We start from the raw sequence: 21,433 nt of genomic DNA, 5'->3' as shown, positions 1-21,433 counted from the left end.
TTCGCGCATTGACCTGGCTCATCATCGTCAGACTCAGATAACTGCAGCAGCTGGAGAAACCTCCATGCCGTCCGTGAAATAAAATAAACAATAAATATCGGTGGAAACGGATTACGCTACACAAGCACTTTATTATGCTTGTTGTTAACACTTGTGTATGTAAATCTGACATTGGTAGATTGTTTTATTCTTGGAGTTGAAATGCATGTGTGGAAGCTTAGCATTTATTATTATTATTTTTTTTACATAACGTTTTGACAGTTGCCGTCATATTTTTGGAATCAAAGCACCATGTACCGGAACAGCATTCTGGCCCTGAATCTTTTACCGGAACTGCGTTCCTGCCCTGAATCTCATACAGGAACTGCGTTCCTGACCGTTCTGGCCCACTTTCACCCCTGGCCATAATTCACAATTTGTTATTTATCAAAGGGTATTTATTTCAAAATGTAGTTTTTATTCATTCAATTTTGACCCTTTTGGGGTTCAATACATGAGATGAGCCCATTTCTTCAAATAACCATGGCATTGACAAAGGCCTCTTGCATTGGCTGTCATTGAATTGTGCAGTTATAACTATTACAGTATACTAAATCTTCACATTACCACTCTGCATCTGCTCCATGCATCATAAAATATCATAAGATGACAGATAAGTGCAGAGATTGTTATACAACATTGATGGTTGAGCTAACCACCTTTTAGAAGAATTTGGTTGGCAAAGTGAAGTTTGAAGTGTTTTTTTTTTTTTTTTTTTTTTTTTTAAGTGAAGTGGTTTTTCAACACTAAGAGGAAATTATTCAAGTCATTTGCTCTTGTGTTTGTGTGTGGGTGGGGGTGTGTACTCCTATGCTGCCAAAAGCTAAGTGCGCGACTGGTCAATCAGTCGGTCAGAAGCACCCAGACTAACTCGCGTCCGGTGCATCAAGAGGAGAGTGAGATGGAAATGGGTGGGGGTGGAGGGGGCTTAAGGATAAGACTTAAATTGGATCCGAGAGAGGAGAAAGACAAAAGAAAAAAAACATTGAAATACTGCACTTGCATCTACAATAATAAATGATAAATGATAAACGTGAAAAATGAACCAAGGGACAAGCAGATGATTAACTCATCCCCCAAAAAATGATAATTAACTTCAAGCCCTACAACTGTAGTTCTATGGGGCTAGACGAGTCTCATAATCAACACACACACACACGTCTAACACGAAACACACACGCATTGTGGGATTTATAAACACATGTAACACGAAACACACACACACGCTCATCAAATGTGTGTGTGTGAATCATCTTACGCACATTTATAACGTGCTTTTAATTTGAAATTCCCACTCACGAGTGTGTTGATCTTTTTGAGACTTATTTTGCGCAGCCGAGAAACACACATTTTTTTCTAAACGGAGTCCGTCCGCAGCCAATCAGATGTCTCCCTCCTAAACAGCCAATCACACGGGTTGGGGTGTTGTGTTACGTCACTGCTGTGCGCCTTCAAGATCAGCACGAGAAATAGCGTCTGGCAACTCTGCTGAAGTGAGCCACATTTTCTAAATACAGGTACGTGGTCAAGCCAGCCGCACTTTCTTTACAATTACGTTTCCCTTTCAGGTTTTACCGCACAGAGACAGACCATGCATGTGGATTCCGTCAGCTTTATATGAGAAAATCATGAGCGTAATGTGTATGTGTTTCATGTTAGATGTGTGTGCGCATCGAACATGTGTGTTTCATGTTAGAAGTGTGTGTATGCCTCGAGCATGTGTGTGTGTGTTCATTATGAGACTGATATAGTATAGTATACCCCATATAGTTCTGTCAGAGAATTTTCATTTGCCGCCTGCCCTTCCTGTTCAAAGGGATTGGACAGCTACTAGTGACAAACTAATGAAAAGCAGCTCCAGCATGCTCTCTTGAAGGCATCAGGAGGGAGCTTTCCTATGCAACGCACACAAGAAATCTGCATGGAACCGTTATCCTCGCCCCTCAAAAACCTTCCCTGGCGATCCGGGTCACGGCACCAATGTAACCGATCTGCCAGGAACTAGGCCTGAACGATATATCGTTTAAACATCGCCATCGCGATGTGCGCATGTGCAATAGTCCCATCGCAAGGACGTGCGATAGTTTTTTAATTTCATTTTTTTAAATCCACAAACGTTTGTTTTGAGGAAGGAGAGGGGGAAAAAGCGCACAGCTTCTCTTCCCTCCAGCAAGTCATCGGCTCCTCCCCCTCCCCCTGCAACAGCGGAGTGGAGGGAGGAGGGGCTGAACAGCAGAGCGGAGGGAGGAGGGCCCGTTCTCAAAGTGAAAGCAAGCAATCAACACGTTGGAGGAGCAAGGAAGACTGTATCCAAAAGGAGTTTTGGAAGTATTTTGACAAGAACAAGACTATAAGGGACAAAAAACAGCCCTGTCGACAGTGCCTCGCCATGGTTGCCTCAACAAGAAGTAATCTGTCAAACATGTGGGACCATTTAAAACGCAGGTATCTATGCATTCCTGCTACGAGCTCCCCATCAGAGGCTTTTTAGCACAGGTGGGAACATTGTTACGTGCCAACGTTTTTGTCTCAAGCCTGCTATAGTGGATAAACTAATAGTCTTGGCCAAAAACCTATTAGACCCAGTTGAGAATTGCTGAGCAAGGAAGGTGGACGATATGCAGACAAATACATAACACAGCTGAAGGAATGTCTTTTCTTCTTTTTATTCATGTGACAGCTATCAGGAAGGCAGGAAATTTGGGAGTTAAAATGGTTCTGTTATTCATCACAGTTATTTGCAGTTATTCAGTTCAATTATTTACAAGTTCAGTTGAGTTTGTATCTTTTATATTTAAATTTATTGTAAACCGTATTTTTCAAATAACTATATATAGTACAGCTGCACATAAAGTTTTGATACTTAATATTTTTGTTGAAATATTTTTACAACTTTGTTGCCGTTTTGCAGTTTAATATTGTTATATTTTGTGTAAACAACTCAGGGGACTAATGCACTTGCACTTTTATTAGTCAGATTTAATATTTAAGTTCAAATATGTTGACAACTTTGTTGTTTAACTGAGGTTTTTATTTATTGTTATAGTTTGTGAACTCTTTTGTCATATTTAATATTTTTGTTCAAATATGTTGACAACTTTGTTGTTTTACTGAGGTTTTTATTTATTGTTATAGTTTGTGAACAACTCTTTTATTTGTCATATTTAATATTTTTGTTCAAATATGTTGACAACTTTGTTGTTATTTTACAGAAGTTTTTTATTTATTGTTATATTTTGTCAAAAACTTAGGGGACTAATGCACCTGCTCTTTTATTTATCATTTAATGTATTTGCTGCTGTTGAAGTGTAAAATATTGTATTCAATAAATGATCTATTTTGTGCAGACATGACTTCCTGGATACCTTCATACAGAAATCTTCATCATTCACAAATTAAACGGTATTATATGAATACACTGTGGTCACGGTGTGTTATGTAAAGTATTTCCAAACAGCTATTCAAGTCATTTAGTGAAAATTTCTTTAAAAAAGATAGATCTTTTTTTTTTTAATATCGCAATATAATATCGCAATATATTGTAAACCTAAAAAAAAATCGCAACAATAGTTTTTTCCAATATCGTTCAGGCCTACCAGGAACTGCGTCGCACGACGTGACCCATCCCCCTTCCTTCCCCTTCATCCAGGTCAGAACTGGAATCCGTGTCACAAGCACGTCCGTAATGGCAAGATAGCGCACTAACCGCTAAGCTAAAAACCTACACTAGCCACCTGCCAGTGCGCTCTCTTGAAGGCATCATGAGGGAGGTTTCCTATGCAACGTACACAACAGACCTGCGTGCACCTGTTACACATGTACAGTAATACCATTTTAAAAAGAAGTTTATAAGTTAAAAACTGACAAGTACACCCAGCTTTAAAATGAAGTAGATAACCACTTAACTGAATCCTACCTGTATATCAGTGTCTTTAACCGGCTCCAGGGGCTCAAAGGTAGTAGCCGCACTTAAACTCTCCAAACGCTGAGAAATGTGGAAGATGTCCAAACCTCTGGAACCGAGGAGTATAGACCTGTGATAGGACGGGACAAAATTAGGTCTGCACAATATATCGTTTGAACATCGCCATCGCAATGTGCGCATGCGCAATATTCCTATCGCAGTACGTGCAATTTTTTGCTCCATAAAAGCAGCCAGTGTGCAGAAAAATGGCCTCCTGGATCGCTTTTATCAGAGCATGGTAGAGTAGCCAAAAATTGTACTAAATCAAGTAAGAGTGGCGTTACTTCAAAATAATAATACTTAACGGTGTAACGGTACACAAAAATTTCGGTTCGGTACGTACCTCGGTTTTGAGGTCACGGGTTCGGTTCATTTTTGGTACAGTAAGAAAGAGAAATGCAAAATATAAATGTGCTAGTTGTTTATTACACACCTTTGTGCTTTCAACAATAGGAACATTAGCCTATACAAAGCTAGAATTCTGCTCAAAAAGTAGCAGGTATTTAAAGATAATCCAACAACAATTTGCCTTTCAGAACCCGTGTAATTGTCAGCTTTCTTTCTGAAAGAAAGAAGAAAAAAGAAGTCCTGTGCTAAAGAGAAAAGCAATCCCAATGACAAAGATTTTAACATGTATTTTACAAATGAAATGCCTCAATGAATCATTTTTTTTTCTTATGAACGGTTTTCAAAAGCTTTATTGGTGAATTTTCTCAAGTTAAAGCGCCACACAGAAATAATAAATTTAATTGTGTAAGCAGGATCTGTGTATTATTCTTATTATTTAATTACAGGTGTTTTAGCTCATTTCAATTTATTTTATTTAAATGGGCTATTATTTATTTTATTATGTGTTTATATTTTACAAACGTGATGTAGTATTCATTTATATTGTATATCTTTAGTTCCTATGTGAATATTAGTTCCTACTTGTTTTGTTGTGGTAGGAGGGTTTTGTATTGAACACGGGGCCGTGTTAGTTATTATTATAGCAGAGAAGAAAGCAGTAAATCAACAAAGACAAGTCAACTCTGCCCCGATCTACCACTCAAGAGGTCTGATGGACTCAAAAAGTGGGTTACGATTGCATATTAGTTTGAAAATTGACCGGATCCCCCGTATTTTTACACGAGTGACTTCCGGTCTGCCCGATCCTAGCTACTGGTAGTCGTATTCACGCAGGAGGGTCGCGTCTCGCGTCAAATAATAAACTCTGCCGTTCTTTTCGCATGCGTCGTGTTGAGCCGCTTCTGGGACACGTCTAACACGCGGCCGCACTACGACTAGTGTGCATTGGCTGATTGACTTAAATGCCCGCGTTTCACTGCGTTCTTGCGGCGGCCACGTTGTCGCGCCATTGACGTTTCTGGGTTATACTGTCCTACCGTGTTGGTCCTCATTATAGTAGAGAAGACGGAGTAAATATAATCTACACAAAGAAACTGCAACCCGATCGACTCACAGCCTCGAAAAGTAAGTGTTACATTACGTTAGAAACTCGTTCGGTACGCCACCGTTCCGAACCGAGCACCACAATACAAATACATGTACCGTTACACCCTTAATAATACTCAAGTTAAAGTAGTCATCATCCCAAAAATGTACTCAAGTAAAAAAATATTTGGTGAAAAGAATACGCAAGTAATGAGTAGCATTGTGAGTAACTGCTTACAATGTTTGATTTTTATAATTATCTTTTTTTTTTTTTCAGCACATACAGCAAATACTTAGTTTTTTTAACAGTTCTTTAAAGACGACCTGATTGAACATGCTTGCAAGCCTGAGTCTGCTTGGTATAATGGAGTCATGTGACTCTCATTAGGGAAACTGGTGGAGCTACTGTTGGCTTCTCTGACAAAAATAAAGATAATATGTAGAATAAAGAGGAAAAATGTCATTACTCTAGTATAGCCCAAAGTAGTGGAGTAAGAGTAGCGTTTCTTCTTCACGAATCTACTCAGGTAAAAGTAAAAAGCACAATTTTCGTAAAAAGTTACTCAAGTGAATGTATCGGAGTAAATGTAAAGCGTTACTACGTACCTCTGCCTTTTATATACAGCAATCTTCACCATTCACAACCCTAACCCTTAGCCTGGAATAAATGGTCTTATATGAATACAATGTGGTCATGGTAAATGGTAAATGGTGTTATACTTATATAGCGCTTGAGTCAAATCAACCAAAGTATCCAAACAAATTCTTCTAGTTTTAATCAAAGTTGCACCGATACCGATACCAGTATCGGCAGGGGGCGCCGATCCGGCCCGAATTGATGGTATCGGTATCGACGAGTACCAACATTTAGGGCGCTGATACCATCTACTGGCATCACATGAACGCAAATGTACTGTCCTCCCCACGTAAAATAACTTCCCAAATCCCGATGCATGACATCTGTATGTCTTTGTCTCAAAATTACTACACGAAATTAACTCCTCCGTCTTCAATTTTATAGAAGTTAACTACAACGCATACCAGCGATGTTACGCCGCTGATCTAACATGGCATTCACAAACGATTAGCATGTGTAAGCTATCGCCTGTTAACATAGCGCCGATGGAATCAGAAAGGTTAAAACCGTTGGAGACTAAACAAACTCATGGTTTCATGATGAACAATGAGTGGCAAATTAAGAGCGCCATACTTCAAACTCGTCTTGTTTATGAAAGTCGATTGTCATATGTGTTGTGCAGTAATGAGCAGAAGTGACTTCTGTGGCCAGAAAACACTCAAGCGGCACAGCGCGCACACTAGATATCATCAAATAGCAACCTAGATGTCCTATGTTAGATCCCATGCTAACTCTCGCGCGCACACACTAGATATCATCAAATAGCAACCTAGATGTGTACATTAGTCCACATGCCATTAGCTGCGTGAGCCATATACATTGATGAATTTGCGGGTTTGCACTTTGCACTTTACCAACTTAGCTGTATGAGCTGGATGGATGCTCCAAACAAAGTTTCGTTGTGCTTTTTTTGTAACAATGACAATAAATATTCTGAATCTGAATCTGAATTAGAAACCGCCATGACTGAATGGAAGTTAAGCAGGCCAAATCAATCCATACCAGTGACTATAGATAATGCTGCAAATACTGTTAATTCAGTACATGTTACAGATGGACTCGGACCACAAATAGGATGTTTTGCTTATATGGTAAATATAGCTGCAGCAATCAACTGTGTGCCCCACTTTATAAACAGTAAAGATTGTTCTCAGCACTTTTATACAAAATATCTTCAGATCAGTATAAAGTAAGCACATAAATATTATGCACTAAAATGCTTGTTTATATGATGGCACTTATTTTTGCTTGTTAGCAAATAAAAATAAATAAATAAATAAATAACAATTGTAGTTGTTAGTAGTTGTAGTAGTAGTAGTAGTTGTAGTTTCCGTTTCAGAGAATTAAATGTATTGAATTGTATCGAAAATCGTACTGAACCATGACTTAACTGTATCTTTGCATCCCTTGTACGTACATATATACATACACACATATACATATATATTTTTTTATAACCAAAAATAGGCAATTGCCCTAAACTTTTCTTGAATGACGTGTATACATATATATATATATATATATATATATATATATATATATATATATATATATATTTTTTTTTTTTTTCTTTTTCTTTTTTTTTTGCTAACAGAGTGGTATCGGAATGGTATCGGTATCGGCCGATACTGCACAGCCAGGTATCTGTATCGGGCCAAAAAAATGGTATCGGTGCAACACTAGTTTTAATATCGCAATATATATCGCCCCCCCCCCCCCCCCCACACACACACACACACACACAAAAGTCGCAATTTCAGTTTTTTTCCAATATCGTTCAGCCATGGACAAAATGTTTTGAACTGATATTGGGAGTCAACAAAGACTTGTCATTAGGCCTGGTGTCCACTAGAGGGCGAAACAGACTTTATGAACAGTTCAATGAAGTTTGTGGATGTGATATACACTGTATTCGTGAAAATTAAACTACTTGACGTGAAGTTTACACTCAGCTCAGTATTCAACATTCACCCCAAAAATAGGACAGAATACTCGTGAAGGCATCAGACAAAGCGACATCGGAGTCATTCAGCCACGTTTAAGTTTATTTGAGGATAAAGAAATTCCTTACGCTTTGACGTCTGCAGCATCTTGCGAGGTGCGGGTAAGCGTGCGGGAACGAAGCCGCTCCCCCGCCTGTTGGATTTCCTGAAGGTTCCTCTCAACGTGCGGCAGCTCTGACACGGCTTCAGTCTCTGCAGCCAGCTGCTCGGCCTGCTGCAGTAGCTCTCCGAAGCCTTCCGCATCCATACCTCTGTGGAACAGTACAGCAAAGCGGGTGACCCATTGGTTTCGCTTTGCTGGACAGGTCGCTTCAAAAGTGTCAGCTACATTCGAAGCCTTGCGATGAGCCGTTACCTTGCAGGCTAATGCTAACTCACATGGACAAGTAATTTCACTTACAGATAGTTGACTTTTTCATACGTAGTTACGGTAATATTTTCTTCCTTACCTGTTATTTGAGAGGGAAAATAAGTCTGGGCTCCCCTGAACGTATTGTTGAAAAAAAAAACTCGACTATATTCAGCGATATCAAGCACTACTAAATATTATTTGCCCCGGCACTTCGGGAGCGACGCTGATTGGACGAGGCAGAAGACCCGCACCGGATGTCACACTTATTTGCCTGCATCAATGGACGCTATAATACCTCTTTACCCCACCAGCTGTCCAAGAATAGTAGTGCAGCTCTGCACGGCCGACTAAATTTTTTGAGAAATGTTCATAATTGTAAACAATATCTTTTTTTTTTTATTATTAACATTCCACATAGTTAAGCACAAATACTGCTACATCTAAATTTCAAATGTAAATTTAATTGTTATTAGCAACAACAACAACAAAAAACACTTAAATATTATTCAAACTGACTTACCTCCCAATAAAGAGCAATGGTGGAAATCTTCAGTGAGTGCAGGTCAAAGGTCCCACACTCAGAAGTGACCCTAAAACTGCTCGTCAAATAGATTTTCTGAAAGTATATTCCCCAGATAATGTTTAAAAAAAAAAAAAACTATTCGCACTCCGACCACTTCCAGCATGTTCTTATTGCATTACATCCATTTACTGCAATTTACGTATTCCGTTTCACTTAAAACGTTAAGATTCAACACTTAAACTGTAAGTCAAAGCAAGGCAAATTTATTTATATAGCACAATTCAACACAAGGCAATTCAAAGTGCTTTACATCACATGAAAATCATAAAAATCAATAAATCAGCAGAACGTAAAAGACAATCGAAACAGGAAATAAAATTATACATAAAAATCAAAAATAAAAGATACTACTAATTATAATAATACTTGAAATCAGCAATGGAGATAAAGCACAAGAGGAATAGAAAGCAAATAGATTGAAATATATAGAGTTATGGATATGCTGTGCTAAACAAGCGTTTTTAGCCCTGATTTAAAGGAGCTAACAGTTTGAGCATGCTTCAGACCTTGAGGTAACCTGTTCCAGAGGTGAGGAGCCTAATAACTAAATGCTGCCTCACCCTGCTTGGTTCTTGTTCTTGGAATATACAGGAAACCGGTTCCTGATGACAAATCAAGCATATATTTTTGTCCAAGTCCATTAAGTGTTTTGTAGACGAGCAGTAGCATTTTATAGTCTATCCTTTGACTCACTGGAAGCCAGTGTAACGATTTCAAAACCAGTGCAATGTGGTCCAGGTTCCTTGTATCTGTGAGGACTCTGGCTGCAGCATTCTGTACTAGCTGTAGCTTCCTGACTGATTTTTTTTATCAAGACCTGTAAATATACCGTGGCAATAGTCCAATCTGATGAAAATGACTGTACTAAACTGTACTATATTTAACATTTATCTTGTGATTTAACAGGTCGTGTTTTTGGTGTATAGTATATTTCCCGAATCAAAGTCTCCTGATTTTGAGGATTTGCCAATAGCCTTTCCATGACCGCGGCAATGTAGCGGGGAGCATATCATTTTTCATACCAAACTATCCCAATATAACATATTTTCTTAGTGCAGCAGTGGTTTAAAAGATTTTTTAATGATACAAATCCTTGTGATATGGTTTAAAAATTTTTGTTTCATTTGGTATTTGTTCCTTTAGATCATCTTGTTTTGTAGCCATTAAAAATTAATGACAAAAGCAAATACATTTTAAAACCTGATGTCCTTCACCCGATTTCATATCTCTGAAAATGATGTGATCGGGAACAATTTCTGATCACGTGAGCAGATCTGGCTCATACCTGATACGTATATTCTGTATTTGTACAAGTAGTCAAACATCAACCAACACAGTGGTAAAAATCATAACTACAGTAAATTAAAATTTTAACTGGTGAATAAAATTAAGTACGGATGTAATTGAGTGCAACTTCTTGTGCTGTGTAACATGTCATTTCAATTTGTGGTTTGAACAGTCATTATTGCAAAACGGTTTCAACAGAAAATAGCCTCTTTTTTTCCAAAGTACCAAACTTTTTAATTGGGCAAAGTACAAAATAATATCTTTTTTTTTTCTCTTGGAACCACTCTTGTCCTCAATACGAGACCAATCCCAGCTGACTTTCAACTAAAAGTGCAAGGTGTACACACATGTTGGTCACAAGCCACCAAACAATTAATTTGGTGTCTTCAATTAACAAAATGTTCATGTTTCAGATCTTGGTGCACCCAGAGAAGCAGGCTCACCACAACACCAAATCTAAAATATTATTTTTTGACTAAATGTCAGTCACAAGTCCCACTGTATGGTTTTTGAAAGCCTTCATCAGGCCTCCTCTACTTGAACTGATTGTCGATGAGGGTGCCCTTCATCTTGGCCCTCTTGGCCTCCAGCTCGGCCAATTCCTGAAGCCTCCTCTTGCTCATGCCCTTCCTTTCCAGCTGCTTCTCGATGACTTTAGCATTCTGGGCGTAGGAGTCCGCCACCTCCCTGGCCTCGATCTCCTCCTCCTCTTCGTCTATAGTGGACACGGTGACGGAGCTAAACTTGCCCATGTCTTTCGTTCGTTTCGTCATCATGACGCGAACCTTCTTCGGAGCCTCGGGCTGCTTTTGGCTGTACACGCTAGTGTTACCGATGCCCTGCCCGAACTTAACCACCGCTCCTTCCACGACGAAGGTGGCCTGAGTGTTCTTCTCCTGGTGCTGGTAGAAGAGCAGCAGGCCGCACTTGCCGCACTTTTTGCGGTACTGCCGCTCGATGCCCTCTGCTCTCTTGATGTAAGTGTTCTCGTCTTGCTCCACGTTGCAGAATTTGTGTGCGTGTTTGACCGCGTCGATCACCCGGGCTCTGTCTCGAGGCCTCATGGGGAGCTTCTCCAGCTGGCAGTCCAGGACCAACACCATCTGGCCGCAAAGGCAGTAGTAGACGTGAAGGGGCTTCTCTCCGTCGTCGTACTCTTCCCGGTCTCGAGTGTCAGAGCACACAACACTTCGAGACACAACTTTCGGCATGCTGATTTAATTTCTAATTATGATATTTAAGGAGGTGCAAGCTACTGGTTGTCTAACATAGCGTTAAACAAAAATGGAAATAATCAGGAAATACACACGCTACGTCATATTTGACTTCCGGTGTTCGTCACTTTATGCTACCGATGGGGAATTAAAATCAGCATAATTTAATGTTCCGCGGATAGTAAAAGCGAATTAAAACGTTCGAGAGACGAACTTCGGCGTGCTGATTTAATTTTAATTCACATTAAAGACTTGTGATGGCAGCGTGAAACTTCAAAACACGCACGGAACCGATGACTTATATTCAGGGGTGAAAGTGTTTAGAATTTCTTGCCGAAACTCCCCGACGTGAAGAGCCAGAAATTTTATTTATTTATTTATTTATTTATTGGGGGGGGGGGGGGGGGGGGGGGCAAAACTACTGAAATGCAAAGAAAACTGTTTTGGTCAGTTATTTATACAACACATACAAAAACTGATTTTCATTCAGAATTGTATTCATTCAATGATTTGCAAAATAAAACTTAACAAAAACAGCTATAACCCCACCCTCCATCTCCTATTTTTTATTTTCCCTCATTTCCTCACATACTAAATGCCAAATCTCAATTTTAACTACTTAAGAACATAGGATGTAGGCTATATTAAAACTGAAGATAATGTAAACATTTACTTTTTGTTTTCTAATAATTCAGATATAAGTAACATACATTCAGAAAAATAAGTACAAATGACTGATATTATGCAGAGTGAAATGGAATATATTTTGAAGATCACGCAAACATTGAGTTTTTTTAAATCATAAGCAAATGAGTAAGTTGCCAAACATAAATGAACAAATATAAGTCCAAAGTGTACATTGACAGCTAAGATGTTATGAACCTCCCCATCAGAGCAAATAGAACTAAATATGATAAATAAGCCACCTTAACTCTTTCCTTGTTCTTAAAGATTTGATCAGTTTTCTGTTGCATTGCCCTTTTTTTTGCTGTTTCAGAAAACATGCACATTTGAACCAATCAGAGCTAACTATCTCTGGTGAACACATGTCAGTATGTCATAAATAAATGAGTCCAGGCGTTTTGCTTTGCTGCGTGCATTCGCACTGTAGCAGATAACTGTAGCAGCTGGGGAAACCTCCGTGCCGTCCGTGGAATAAAATAAATCATAAATATCGGTGGAAATGGATTACGCTACACAAGCACTTTATTATGCTTGTTGTTAACACTTGAGTATGTAAATCTAATGTTGGTAGATTGTTTTCTTCTTGGAGATTAAATGCATGTGTGGCAGCTTTGTTTTTTTTGGGTTTTTTTTACATAGTGTTTTGACAGTTGCCATTATATTTTTGGAATCAAAGCACCGTTCCGGCCCTGAATCTTATACCGGAACTGCGTTCTGGCCCCCGAATCTTATATTTCCACTAAACCACTGCTCTGGAGTGTTCCTAAAATCACGTGACATATGATGTAAGAAAACAGGAACTTTCAGTCATGAATTTTACAATTCGTTTGATTAAGCGACTCATTTTGTTGTCAAAATTCTACCTCCACAAATTTAAGTTCAGCAAGCTGTTACCATCTTTTTCTCACTTTCACAATGAAACGGTATGCTACATAAATTTGTTTAAAAAGCAGGAAAAATAACCGATATTTGTGAAAAGCTACAATTTTTTTGTGAATAATTGATAGTATTGTTCATTGTTTTATTTCTCTGATGTGCAATGTTTGGAATGCTTATACCCCCTGGCATATTTGTGTTTGTATTCTTTTCTTTTTTTGGTTTATATTATTGATTATTCTATTTTTGTGTTTGTATTGTTGTTTGCTCTGTCATGGTGTTGTTGAAAAAGAAAAAATTTGAAAAAAAGGCAATTTGGTATAACATTCAAACAACATACTTATGTAAAGCATAAGGCACAATGAAACAACATATACAGTGGGGCAAATAAGTATTGAGTCAACCACTAATTGTGCAAGTTCGCCCACTTGGAAATATTAGAGAGGCCTGTAATAGTCAACATGGGTAAACCTCAACCATGAGAGACAGAATGTGGGGGAAAAAAAACAGAAAATCACATTGCTTGATTTTTAAACAATTTATTTGCAAATCATGGTGGGAAATAAGTATTTGGTCAACACCAAAAGTTAATCTCAATACTTTGTTATGTACCCTTTGTTAGCAATAACGGAGGCCAAACATTTTCTGTAACTCTTCACAAGCTTTTCACACACTGTTGCTGGTATTTTGGCCCATTCTTCCATGCAGATCTCCTCTAGAGCAGTGATGTTTTTGGGCTGTCGTTGGGCAACACGGACTTTCAACTCCCTCCACAGATTTTCTATGGGGTTGAGATCTGGAGACTGGCTAGGCCACTCCAGGACCTTGAAATGCTTCTTACGAAGCCACTCCTTTGTTGCCCTGGCTGTGTGTTTGGGATCATTGTCATGCTGAAAGACCCAGCCATGGAAGGAGATTTTCACTCAAAATCTCTCAATACATGTCCCCATTCATTCTTTCCTTTACACAGATCAGTCGTCCTGGTCCCTTTGCAGAAAAACAGCCCCAAAGCATGATGTTTCCACCCCCATGCTTCACAGTGGTTCTGGGATTTTTGCTCACAGTTCTTGTTATCATTTTGACGCCACGGGGTGAGATTCTGCATGGAGCCCCAGATCGAAGGATATTATGTCTTCCATTTTCTAATTATTGGTCCCACAGTTGATTTCTTTACACCAAGCATTTTACTTAATGCAGATTCAGTCTTCCCAGCCTGGTGCAGGTCTCCAATTCTGTCTCTGTGTCCTTCGATAGCTCTTTCGTCTTGGCCATGGAGTTTGAAGTGTGACTGACTGAGGTTGTAGACAGGTGTCTTTTATACCGATAATGAGTTAAAACAGGTGCCATTAATACAGGTAACGAGTGGAGCCTCGTTAGACCTCGTTAGAAGAAGTTAGACCTCTCTGACAGCCAGAAATCTTGCTTGTTTATAGGTAACCAAATACTTATTTTCCACCATGATTTGCAAATAAATTCTTTAAAAATCAAAAAATGTGATTTTCTGTTGTTTTTTTTCACATTCTGTCTCTCATGGTTGAGGTTTACCCATGTTGACGATTACAGGCCTCTCTAATCTTTTCAAGTAGCAGAACTTGCACAATTGGTGGTTGACTAAATACTTATTTGCCCCACTGTATATATATATATACTGTATATATGTATGTATTAGGGGTGCAACGGTTCGGTTTGAACCTCGGTTTTGGGATCACGGTTTCGGTTTGCGTTTTGCTTTTTTTTTTTTTTTTTAAACTGCCTTTATTTTGCTTTTTAAAAAATGAAATAAACACTTAAAATGTAAACATTTTCGACTGTTAAAATGCCTCTTAGCTCTTTGGCTAGTGTAGTGACTGACTACTGAAATACACAGTTGTAAAAAAGTTACTTGGCAAAGTAACTGGTGATACCTTTCATGTTTTTTTTCCATTAAAAAAAAAAAAAAACACACCCAAAAACATAGTAACCTTTGTTATGTTTGGAGGTCATTTAATGTTGTGAATCAACCGTTAAAGTTGACAAAATTGCTCCCGTTTTTGCATTAGTTCCCTTCTGTCTACTTTCGTCATGTGAAAATTTTAAAACTGTTTCATCCTTTAAAGATAAACTCAAGTCATGGTTTTGCTGATTTAGGAGTATTTTAGATAAAAAGTTGCTTAGGTTCGCTTGGAAGGTTTACTACAACAGAGCCTTTCTGAGAAGTTTACTGCTCTAAAATGGCGGCTGTTTACTAACGCTACCGAGTCTGTCATTTTGCATGTAATTCTATATGCATGAGATATCTAGGCATAGATTGTATGCTGTCGGCCAGAGCCAGGAAATATTGGAGCCACCTAGCCTAGCATCGCATTTGCTACAGTTTGTCAACAAAAACTCTTCCCTCTCACTGTCTGACTTTTCTCGTGTCATTCAACCAACGTATTAATGAACATTGTCTCGTTGCAGAAACGGTGACCAAATCCAGACGGATGAAAAAAAAAAACGTAATGCACGAAAAACGTGCAGATTTTGAACGTAACGTACGGCGTACACATTTAAAAATCAGTGCTCACTTGTACAAATTACGACGAGACCGTAAAACTTGACAGGTATGAATTATAGTGGACCGTCACAGTTAGGTAGTAGCACTCTGTAGCACGGGACGTCCAACTATCAGTGGTCAGGGTGAAACTTTAGCGAAATCATCTTCGATGGCTTTGCGTGCCATTTCATAAATGTCGGGGATTACGTTGTTGGAGAAATATGTCCGCGAGGGAACAATGTAACGCGGGTCAAGCGTTGCAAATAAATTAACGAAGCCTGCCGTGTGTTTTCACTGGTGTCATTTTCGGGGTTGTCCTGCCCTGAGAAAGTGATATCTGTGGGTGATGCCGGCTGAGGTGCTGGAGTCATGTTATAAAAGTGTTGCCATTAGCGTGGGGAACAAGCGCTGAGCAATGCTTGCAATTTTTTTTTTTCCAATATTTTCTCTCCCTCCGCATTTTGGTCCACGGGGGTCTACACGCCAACAAGCTTTTTGGGAGGCATGTACGGAGAAAACCTTTCCTCACTCACAATCATAAACGCAAACGTCTGGAGTTCGCCAAGCGGTATTGGGGCTTCAACTGGGACCGTGTGCTTTGGTCAGATGAGACCAAAATTGAGCTTTTTGGCAACAAACACTCTAAGTGGGTCTGGCGTGCCACGAAAGATGCGCATGCTGAAAAGCACCTCATACCCACTGTGAAGTATGGGGGTGGGTCAGTGATGCTGTGGGGCTGTTTCGCATCCAAAGGCCCTGGAAACCTTGTTAGGGTGCATGGCATCATGAATGCTTTGAAATACCAGGACATTTTAAATCAAAATCTGTTGCCCTCTGCCCGAAAGCTGAAGATGGGTCGTCACTGGGTCTTTTAGCAAGACAATGACCCTAAACATATGGCCAAATCTACACAGAAATGGTTCACCAGACACAAAATCAAGCTCCTCCCATAGCAATCTCAGTCCCCAGACCTCAACCCCATTGAAAATCTATGGGGTGAGCTGAAGAGGAGAGTACTGAGGAGAGGACCCAGATCTCTGGATGATGTAGAGAGATTCTGCAAAGAGGAATGGCTGAAGATCCCTCTTTCTGTCTTTTCCCACCTTGTGAAACATAATTGGAGAAGATTAGGTGCTGTTATGTTGGCAAAAGGGGGTTGTACAAAGTTAACACCATGGGTGCTAATAATTGTGACACACATTATTTGATGTAAAATAATTATTTCTTTATGTGGGATTTTTTCCCCACTGAATAAATGCACTTGTATTGAAGGTTGGATTTTTCTCTTTTTTTCCATTGAGGTCCCATATTATTTAGAAAAAAAATTATTAGAAGCTAAAAAAACACATAACTATTATAAATCCAATAATTATGGAGGGCACCGTATATACATACATTATATCCCTATGAAAGTCTAGTAGTCATTAAAGACACCATAATCAGTATATACTGTACACTGAGCAGAACTTTTGCATTTTCCATATCCATCAACTTTAAGGATTTGCTCAAGGTGATTTTCCGTTATTGCAAAAAGGGGTTTGGCCTTTCTCCATTTGGAACAGTGGATGAAATATTTTGCCAACAATGATAGATTGTTAAACATGCGTTCTTTTAAACAGTCTTTTAAAATGAGACCAGAAATTATGTCTTCCTTAGTAAGGAGCACAGAATGACCAATATTGGATGATAACCAGTCTTGAAAGTCTTTCCAAAAAACTCGTGTGCATACATCCTAAAAAAGAGATGAGCCGTATTTATGTATAATTTATTTTTATGTATAAAGTTCTAATTATGTAAATGCTCTGTTGAGAAAATAGCTGGTTGATGGAGTTCCCGTTTCATCGTACACGGTAGGACGTATCAGTCAGACAAAGGCGTAAAGACTTTTTATCTGAAATAAAAGATACTATTTGGATTTAAGAACATTCAGATAAGATATATAAAACTGTTTGTCCGTGTTTTGGATAATCAATTTGACTGCAGTTGGAATTGCTATTATCACTTTAATGAATTCAACCCAAGTTATACCATATTTCAAATAAAAGTTTACATGAGACAGCCAGTTCCCGTGGTCATCGATAGATGACTGATTGACCAGATATTTTTTTCCGTCCAATGTTGCAGAAAAAGAGATTTGCCATTACAGAGCACATATCTGTTGTTCCACAATGGGGTTGATTCGGACTAAAATTGTGTCTATCGAAGTCCAACACATCAAAGCTTTCTTATGGAATGAAGATAACTGGATTGGTAATTGTTTCGTTTCCTGAATCGAACATCCCAATGGTTCATAGTCCAATCAGGTGAGTCAAGTGCCACGTTTACATGGAGCCAAATATTCCAATTACAATCGGAATATTTGTTCAAACCGAATAAATGTGTTCCATATAAACACCTCATTCGGAATGAACAGGCCCAAACCGAATGGAATTTCATTCCGATTCACAGGGGTGGAATATTCCTTTTCCCAAACCGATTAGAAGTAAAATTATATCATGTAAACAGGGAAGCGGAATGGCGTCTGGTTGCGTTCTTTCTGCACATGCGCCGTACTGACGTGGTGACGTCACTTGGTGACGTAAGTAACGTCACTTGCAACATGGCTTCCAAGCACACGCACAGCGCACCCACACAACTTTTTAAATGAACGGCATATCATTCTGAAGTTTTGTTTCCACTCGAAAAGTTAAAACAGCAGCTGATCTGACGATCGATCTCCATGTTTTGCAACGTGACGCTTTGTTTTGATTAATCTGCGCATGTCAGACGGCAGTTGTCAAACGTCCTTTCGGAATAAAGGCAGACACATGTAAACGCTGGATCGGAATAGATGAAGTGACATGTAAACAGCTGATGTAAAATTTCCATTCAGAATGATTTGAATCGGTATGAATAAAAGTCAGCATGTAAACGTGGCTACTGACACTTGCAGTCTCGATTCTGACAGGTAAATGGCTGACACGATTTTGTATTTGGGTGTCTCATTACTTTATAACTGTGCTGTCAAATATAAAAACATGTGTTATTCTTTAATCTTTATTTGTAAATTGTCACCCTCTTGAAATATTCACCTAAGCCAGGGGTGCCGAAGTCCGGTCCTCGAGACCCCTACCCAGCTTGTTTTCAAAGTCTCCTTTCTCCAACACTCCTGAATCAAATAATCAGGATCGTTATGCGGCTTCTGCAGAGCTTGCTGATGAGCTGATCATTTGGTTCAGGTGTCACACAGGAAGGAGGCATGGAAAACAAGCTGGATAGGGGCTCTCAAGGACCGGACTTTGGCACTTCTGGCCCAAGCCATATTTTGACTAATTGATTTCAGGATGCTGGCCCCTCTGTTAAAATGGGCTGCATCTTTGGTTAAATGGATCTATTCTGCCACTGAATTTTTTTTTAAAGGCCATTATTTTAAGAAGGTGATAAAAGGAATTCAAAATCAGCTTTACTGTGTGCATCACATTTGAAAGGAAACATGCATTAATAGCCCCTGCAGTTTTAGTTTTTGCCAGGAGAGGTCACTGGCAAAGCTTCATGTCCTGAACCAAAGTTCGAATCTGTTTTCTAAAATTCCCACGTGGTTCGAAGTTTCATTGGCAATCAATGTAGAGTTGTGGGGGGGAAAAAATGACTAAATGCAGGTCAACTGTTATTTGGAAGCTTGTTTTCCCAATTGGTAACAATTTCGAACCACGTTTCCAGTTACTGCATGTAAGACGTGCTGAGGACAATTGAGGCAGTGTGGACGCAGAGCGCCTCATTAAAAGCCAAACATTCCCAGGTAAAAGAGTTACACCAAATTAGAGTTACATCAATGGAAACATTTAATCACCGAATAACATACAAAATAGAGCATATAGACATCACAGGTGCAAAACAGTTAATCAAAGGAAGATTCCATCCCTCAAAGAGATAAGGCACAGAAGTTCAAAGCCTCACTGACAGCAGCCCGTGTCACAGGTCTTCCCTTTGCACACGCAGCCTGATGCACATTTGCTGCATCCAGAGGGACAACAAGAGCAGCAGCCTGCACAACGAGGACACCGAAACGGATTTAGACAAAACCCCAGCTTCGAAAAATCTTTGACGGGACGGTGGCGAGACTTACTCTTCTTGCAAGTGGTGCAGCTGCAGTTGGTGCATGAACACGATGCAGCACATTTGCAGGTTCCAGCTGCACATACAAAAAAAAAAAAAAAAAAAAAAAATATGTAAAGGTCAGATTTCAAATATGTTAATCAAGGGACAACAACGGACGATTCCTTTTATATACTCACTCTTGGAGCAATCGCAAGGGTCCATTTTGCTAGATGGATGCGTTCTTCAAAGTTCAACGGCGAAGGTAGTGAGTGCTTCTCAGGTCTTGTTGATTTGATTTCCAAACTGGAAGCTGCGTGTTTTATAGTGTCCAGTGAGCAGCAGGGCCGTGTGCAAAATGCCTTGTTCGGTTGTTACGAATGATGACAAAGGCTTTGTGCACACGACTTTTTTTTACGTGTCCAGAAGCAGGAGTACATTCATCTCAGGCGACCTCATGTGTTTGTGTGTATTCTGAACATATTACGTAAGATCATTTCCTCCCTAGGGTCATTCACAGATTAATTACTGTTTTTGGTAGGAACATAATCACAATTAACATAAATTCACAATGACTATAAAATTACGACGGTGAATTCTCCCATTAATTGATGTGGGAAAAGAATGACCGTATTGTTTATTCAGTTTTTCATTTTCACAGTATTATCAAGATTTGCATTTGTTATACAAAAAAAATGTGGTAATGTTCTTGTTGTATTGATTATCGAATGAAGATAAGCAGATTAATACATACAAAATTAAAGTCTAGTTTCATTATGAAAATTACATCAAATTGCAGTTAAAATATATTGATAAACTATAAAGAAAAAAAATTCAAAGATCATTTTTTCCCCTTTCTCATTGTAAACAAATATTAGACACAATGTAATAATAATTTGAAACAAAAATAACTTGAAGCATGGAGGAAAAATGACCAAATACAGTATAGCTTGGTAAATGACCAATTGTCTAGCAATATATATACTGAAGGTAAAGTAATTTCAAAATAAGAGAAAACAGTGTTTTACCATGCATAACTTTAATCAACAGTCAAATGTAATGGCAGAGGCATTCCTACAAGTGTCAGGAAATAACATAACAGATGTGTGTGAAGGCACAATTACAGGACTTGCAGAACAAGCCCAAAGTTAACCACAACAAGGGGGGCAGACGCTCCCTTTTGTCTCAAAAGGCGGGAAAACAACCCGGCTGTCCCACATACTGAGAGGGAGCCCCCGGAGATAAAGAGAGAAGACCCCGCCATCCTGCAGGGGAATTTAAACCAATCAGAGCAAGCTAAGAGTAACTGCAGGTATCACATAGCCAATCAATAGTCGATAGGAACATGTATTTGCATATTGTGTAGTATGAATCATTCTTGAGCAACTCGGGGTGTGTGCTTCTCCTGATAGACACAGGGGAGTACGAGGCTGTACTGAGAGGGACCTGAGACCCGAGTGCTGTATTAGATTTGCTTGTTAGGAATAAATCCACTCGTGTGTGAAAATGCCGGCTTCCTGACGCCTTTCTTTTCAGAACGAATACGCGTAATTGTTGGAAGAGTGTTTGGTGATAAGGTAAAACTTATATAACACTAAAACGGAGTCAGGTAATTATTGCGTAATATTGTAAGGTATGAATTATTCCCAACAATACATATTGTTAATTTCTGTATTCTTGTATTCAAAATTAGTGATATGTTTGCTTTTAACTCTAGTACAACAAGTCTTTTTAAATAATATTGTCATCTAAAATCTGGAAAATGTGGAAA

At 39.0% G+C, this 21,433-nt stretch overlaps 3 protein-coding genes across 4 annotated transcripts in view; all 3 read right to left on the bottom strand.

Moving 5' to 3' along the window:
- Positions 1-8,705, bottom strand: part of nup93 (nucleoporin 93) — a 40,028-nt gene extending 31,323 nt beyond the window's left edge. The window contains exons 1-3 of one of the 2 annotated variants that reach the window (XM_057837013.1): positions 8,527-8,705; positions 8,146-8,328; positions 3,956-4,073 (exon numbers count right to left, since the gene is read on the bottom strand). In XM_057837013.1, the coding sequence (XP_057692996.1) occupies positions 3,956-4,073; positions 8,146-8,324 (297 nt within the window). In that variant the 5' untranslated portion in view covers positions 8,325-8,328; positions 8,527-8,705. The remainder of the gene's footprint in view (positions 1-3,955; positions 4,074-8,145; positions 8,329-8,526) is intronic. The other variant, XM_057837012.1, reaches the window with a different exon arrangement.
- A 659-nt stretch (positions 8,706-9,364) lies between these two features.
- Positions 9,365-11,634, bottom strand: steep1 (STING1 ER exit protein 1). Its single transcript, XM_057836985.1, has one exon. The coding sequence runs from the start codon at positions 11,508-11,510 to the stop codon at positions 10,833-10,835; it is 678 nt and encodes a 225-aa protein (XP_057692968.1). The 5' UTR covers positions 11,511-11,634; the 3' UTR covers positions 9,365-10,832.
- A 7,751-nt stretch (positions 11,635-19,385) lies between these two features.
- Positions 19,386-19,973, bottom strand: mt2 (metallothionein 2). The gene is made up of 3 exons (XM_057836690.1): positions 19,863-19,973; positions 19,694-19,759; positions 19,386-19,612 (listed from the first exon to the last, which is right to left on the bottom strand). Exons 1-3 carry the CDS (start codon positions 19,885-19,887, stop codon positions 19,521-19,523), a joined length of 183 nt encoding a protein of 60 aa, XP_057692673.1. The 5' UTR covers positions 19,888-19,973; the 3' UTR covers positions 19,386-19,520.
- Between the last annotated feature and the right edge of the window lie 1,460 nt (positions 19,974-21,433).

Source organism: Corythoichthys intestinalis, chromosome 5 (assembly GCF_030265065.1).
Source record: "Corythoichthys intestinalis isolate RoL2023-P3 chromosome 5, ASM3026506v1, whole genome shotgun sequence".
NCBI lineage: Eukaryota > Metazoa > Chordata > Actinopteri > Syngnathiformes > Syngnathidae > Corythoichthys > Corythoichthys intestinalis.
The sequence above is the reverse complement of the archived record's forward strand: the minus strand, read 5'-3'. Positions and strand labels throughout refer to the sequence as shown.

Coding starts and splice junctions, on each gene's coding strand:
- mt2 (XM_057836690.1), bottom strand. CDS start 19,887: ATGGACCCTTGCGATTGCTCCAAGA. Junction 19,760..19,862: donor CCCTTGCGATTGCTCCAAGA/GTGAGTATATAA, acceptor TTGTATGTGCAG/CTGGAACCTGCAAATGTGCT. Junction 19,613..19,693: donor CTGCACCACTTGCAAGAAGA/GTAAGTCTCGCC, acceptor CTCGTTGTGCAG/GCTGCTGCTCTTGTTGTCCC.
- steep1 (XM_057836985.1), bottom strand. CDS start 11,510: ATGCCGAAAGTTGTGTCTCGAAGTGTTGTGTGCTCTGACACTCGAGAC.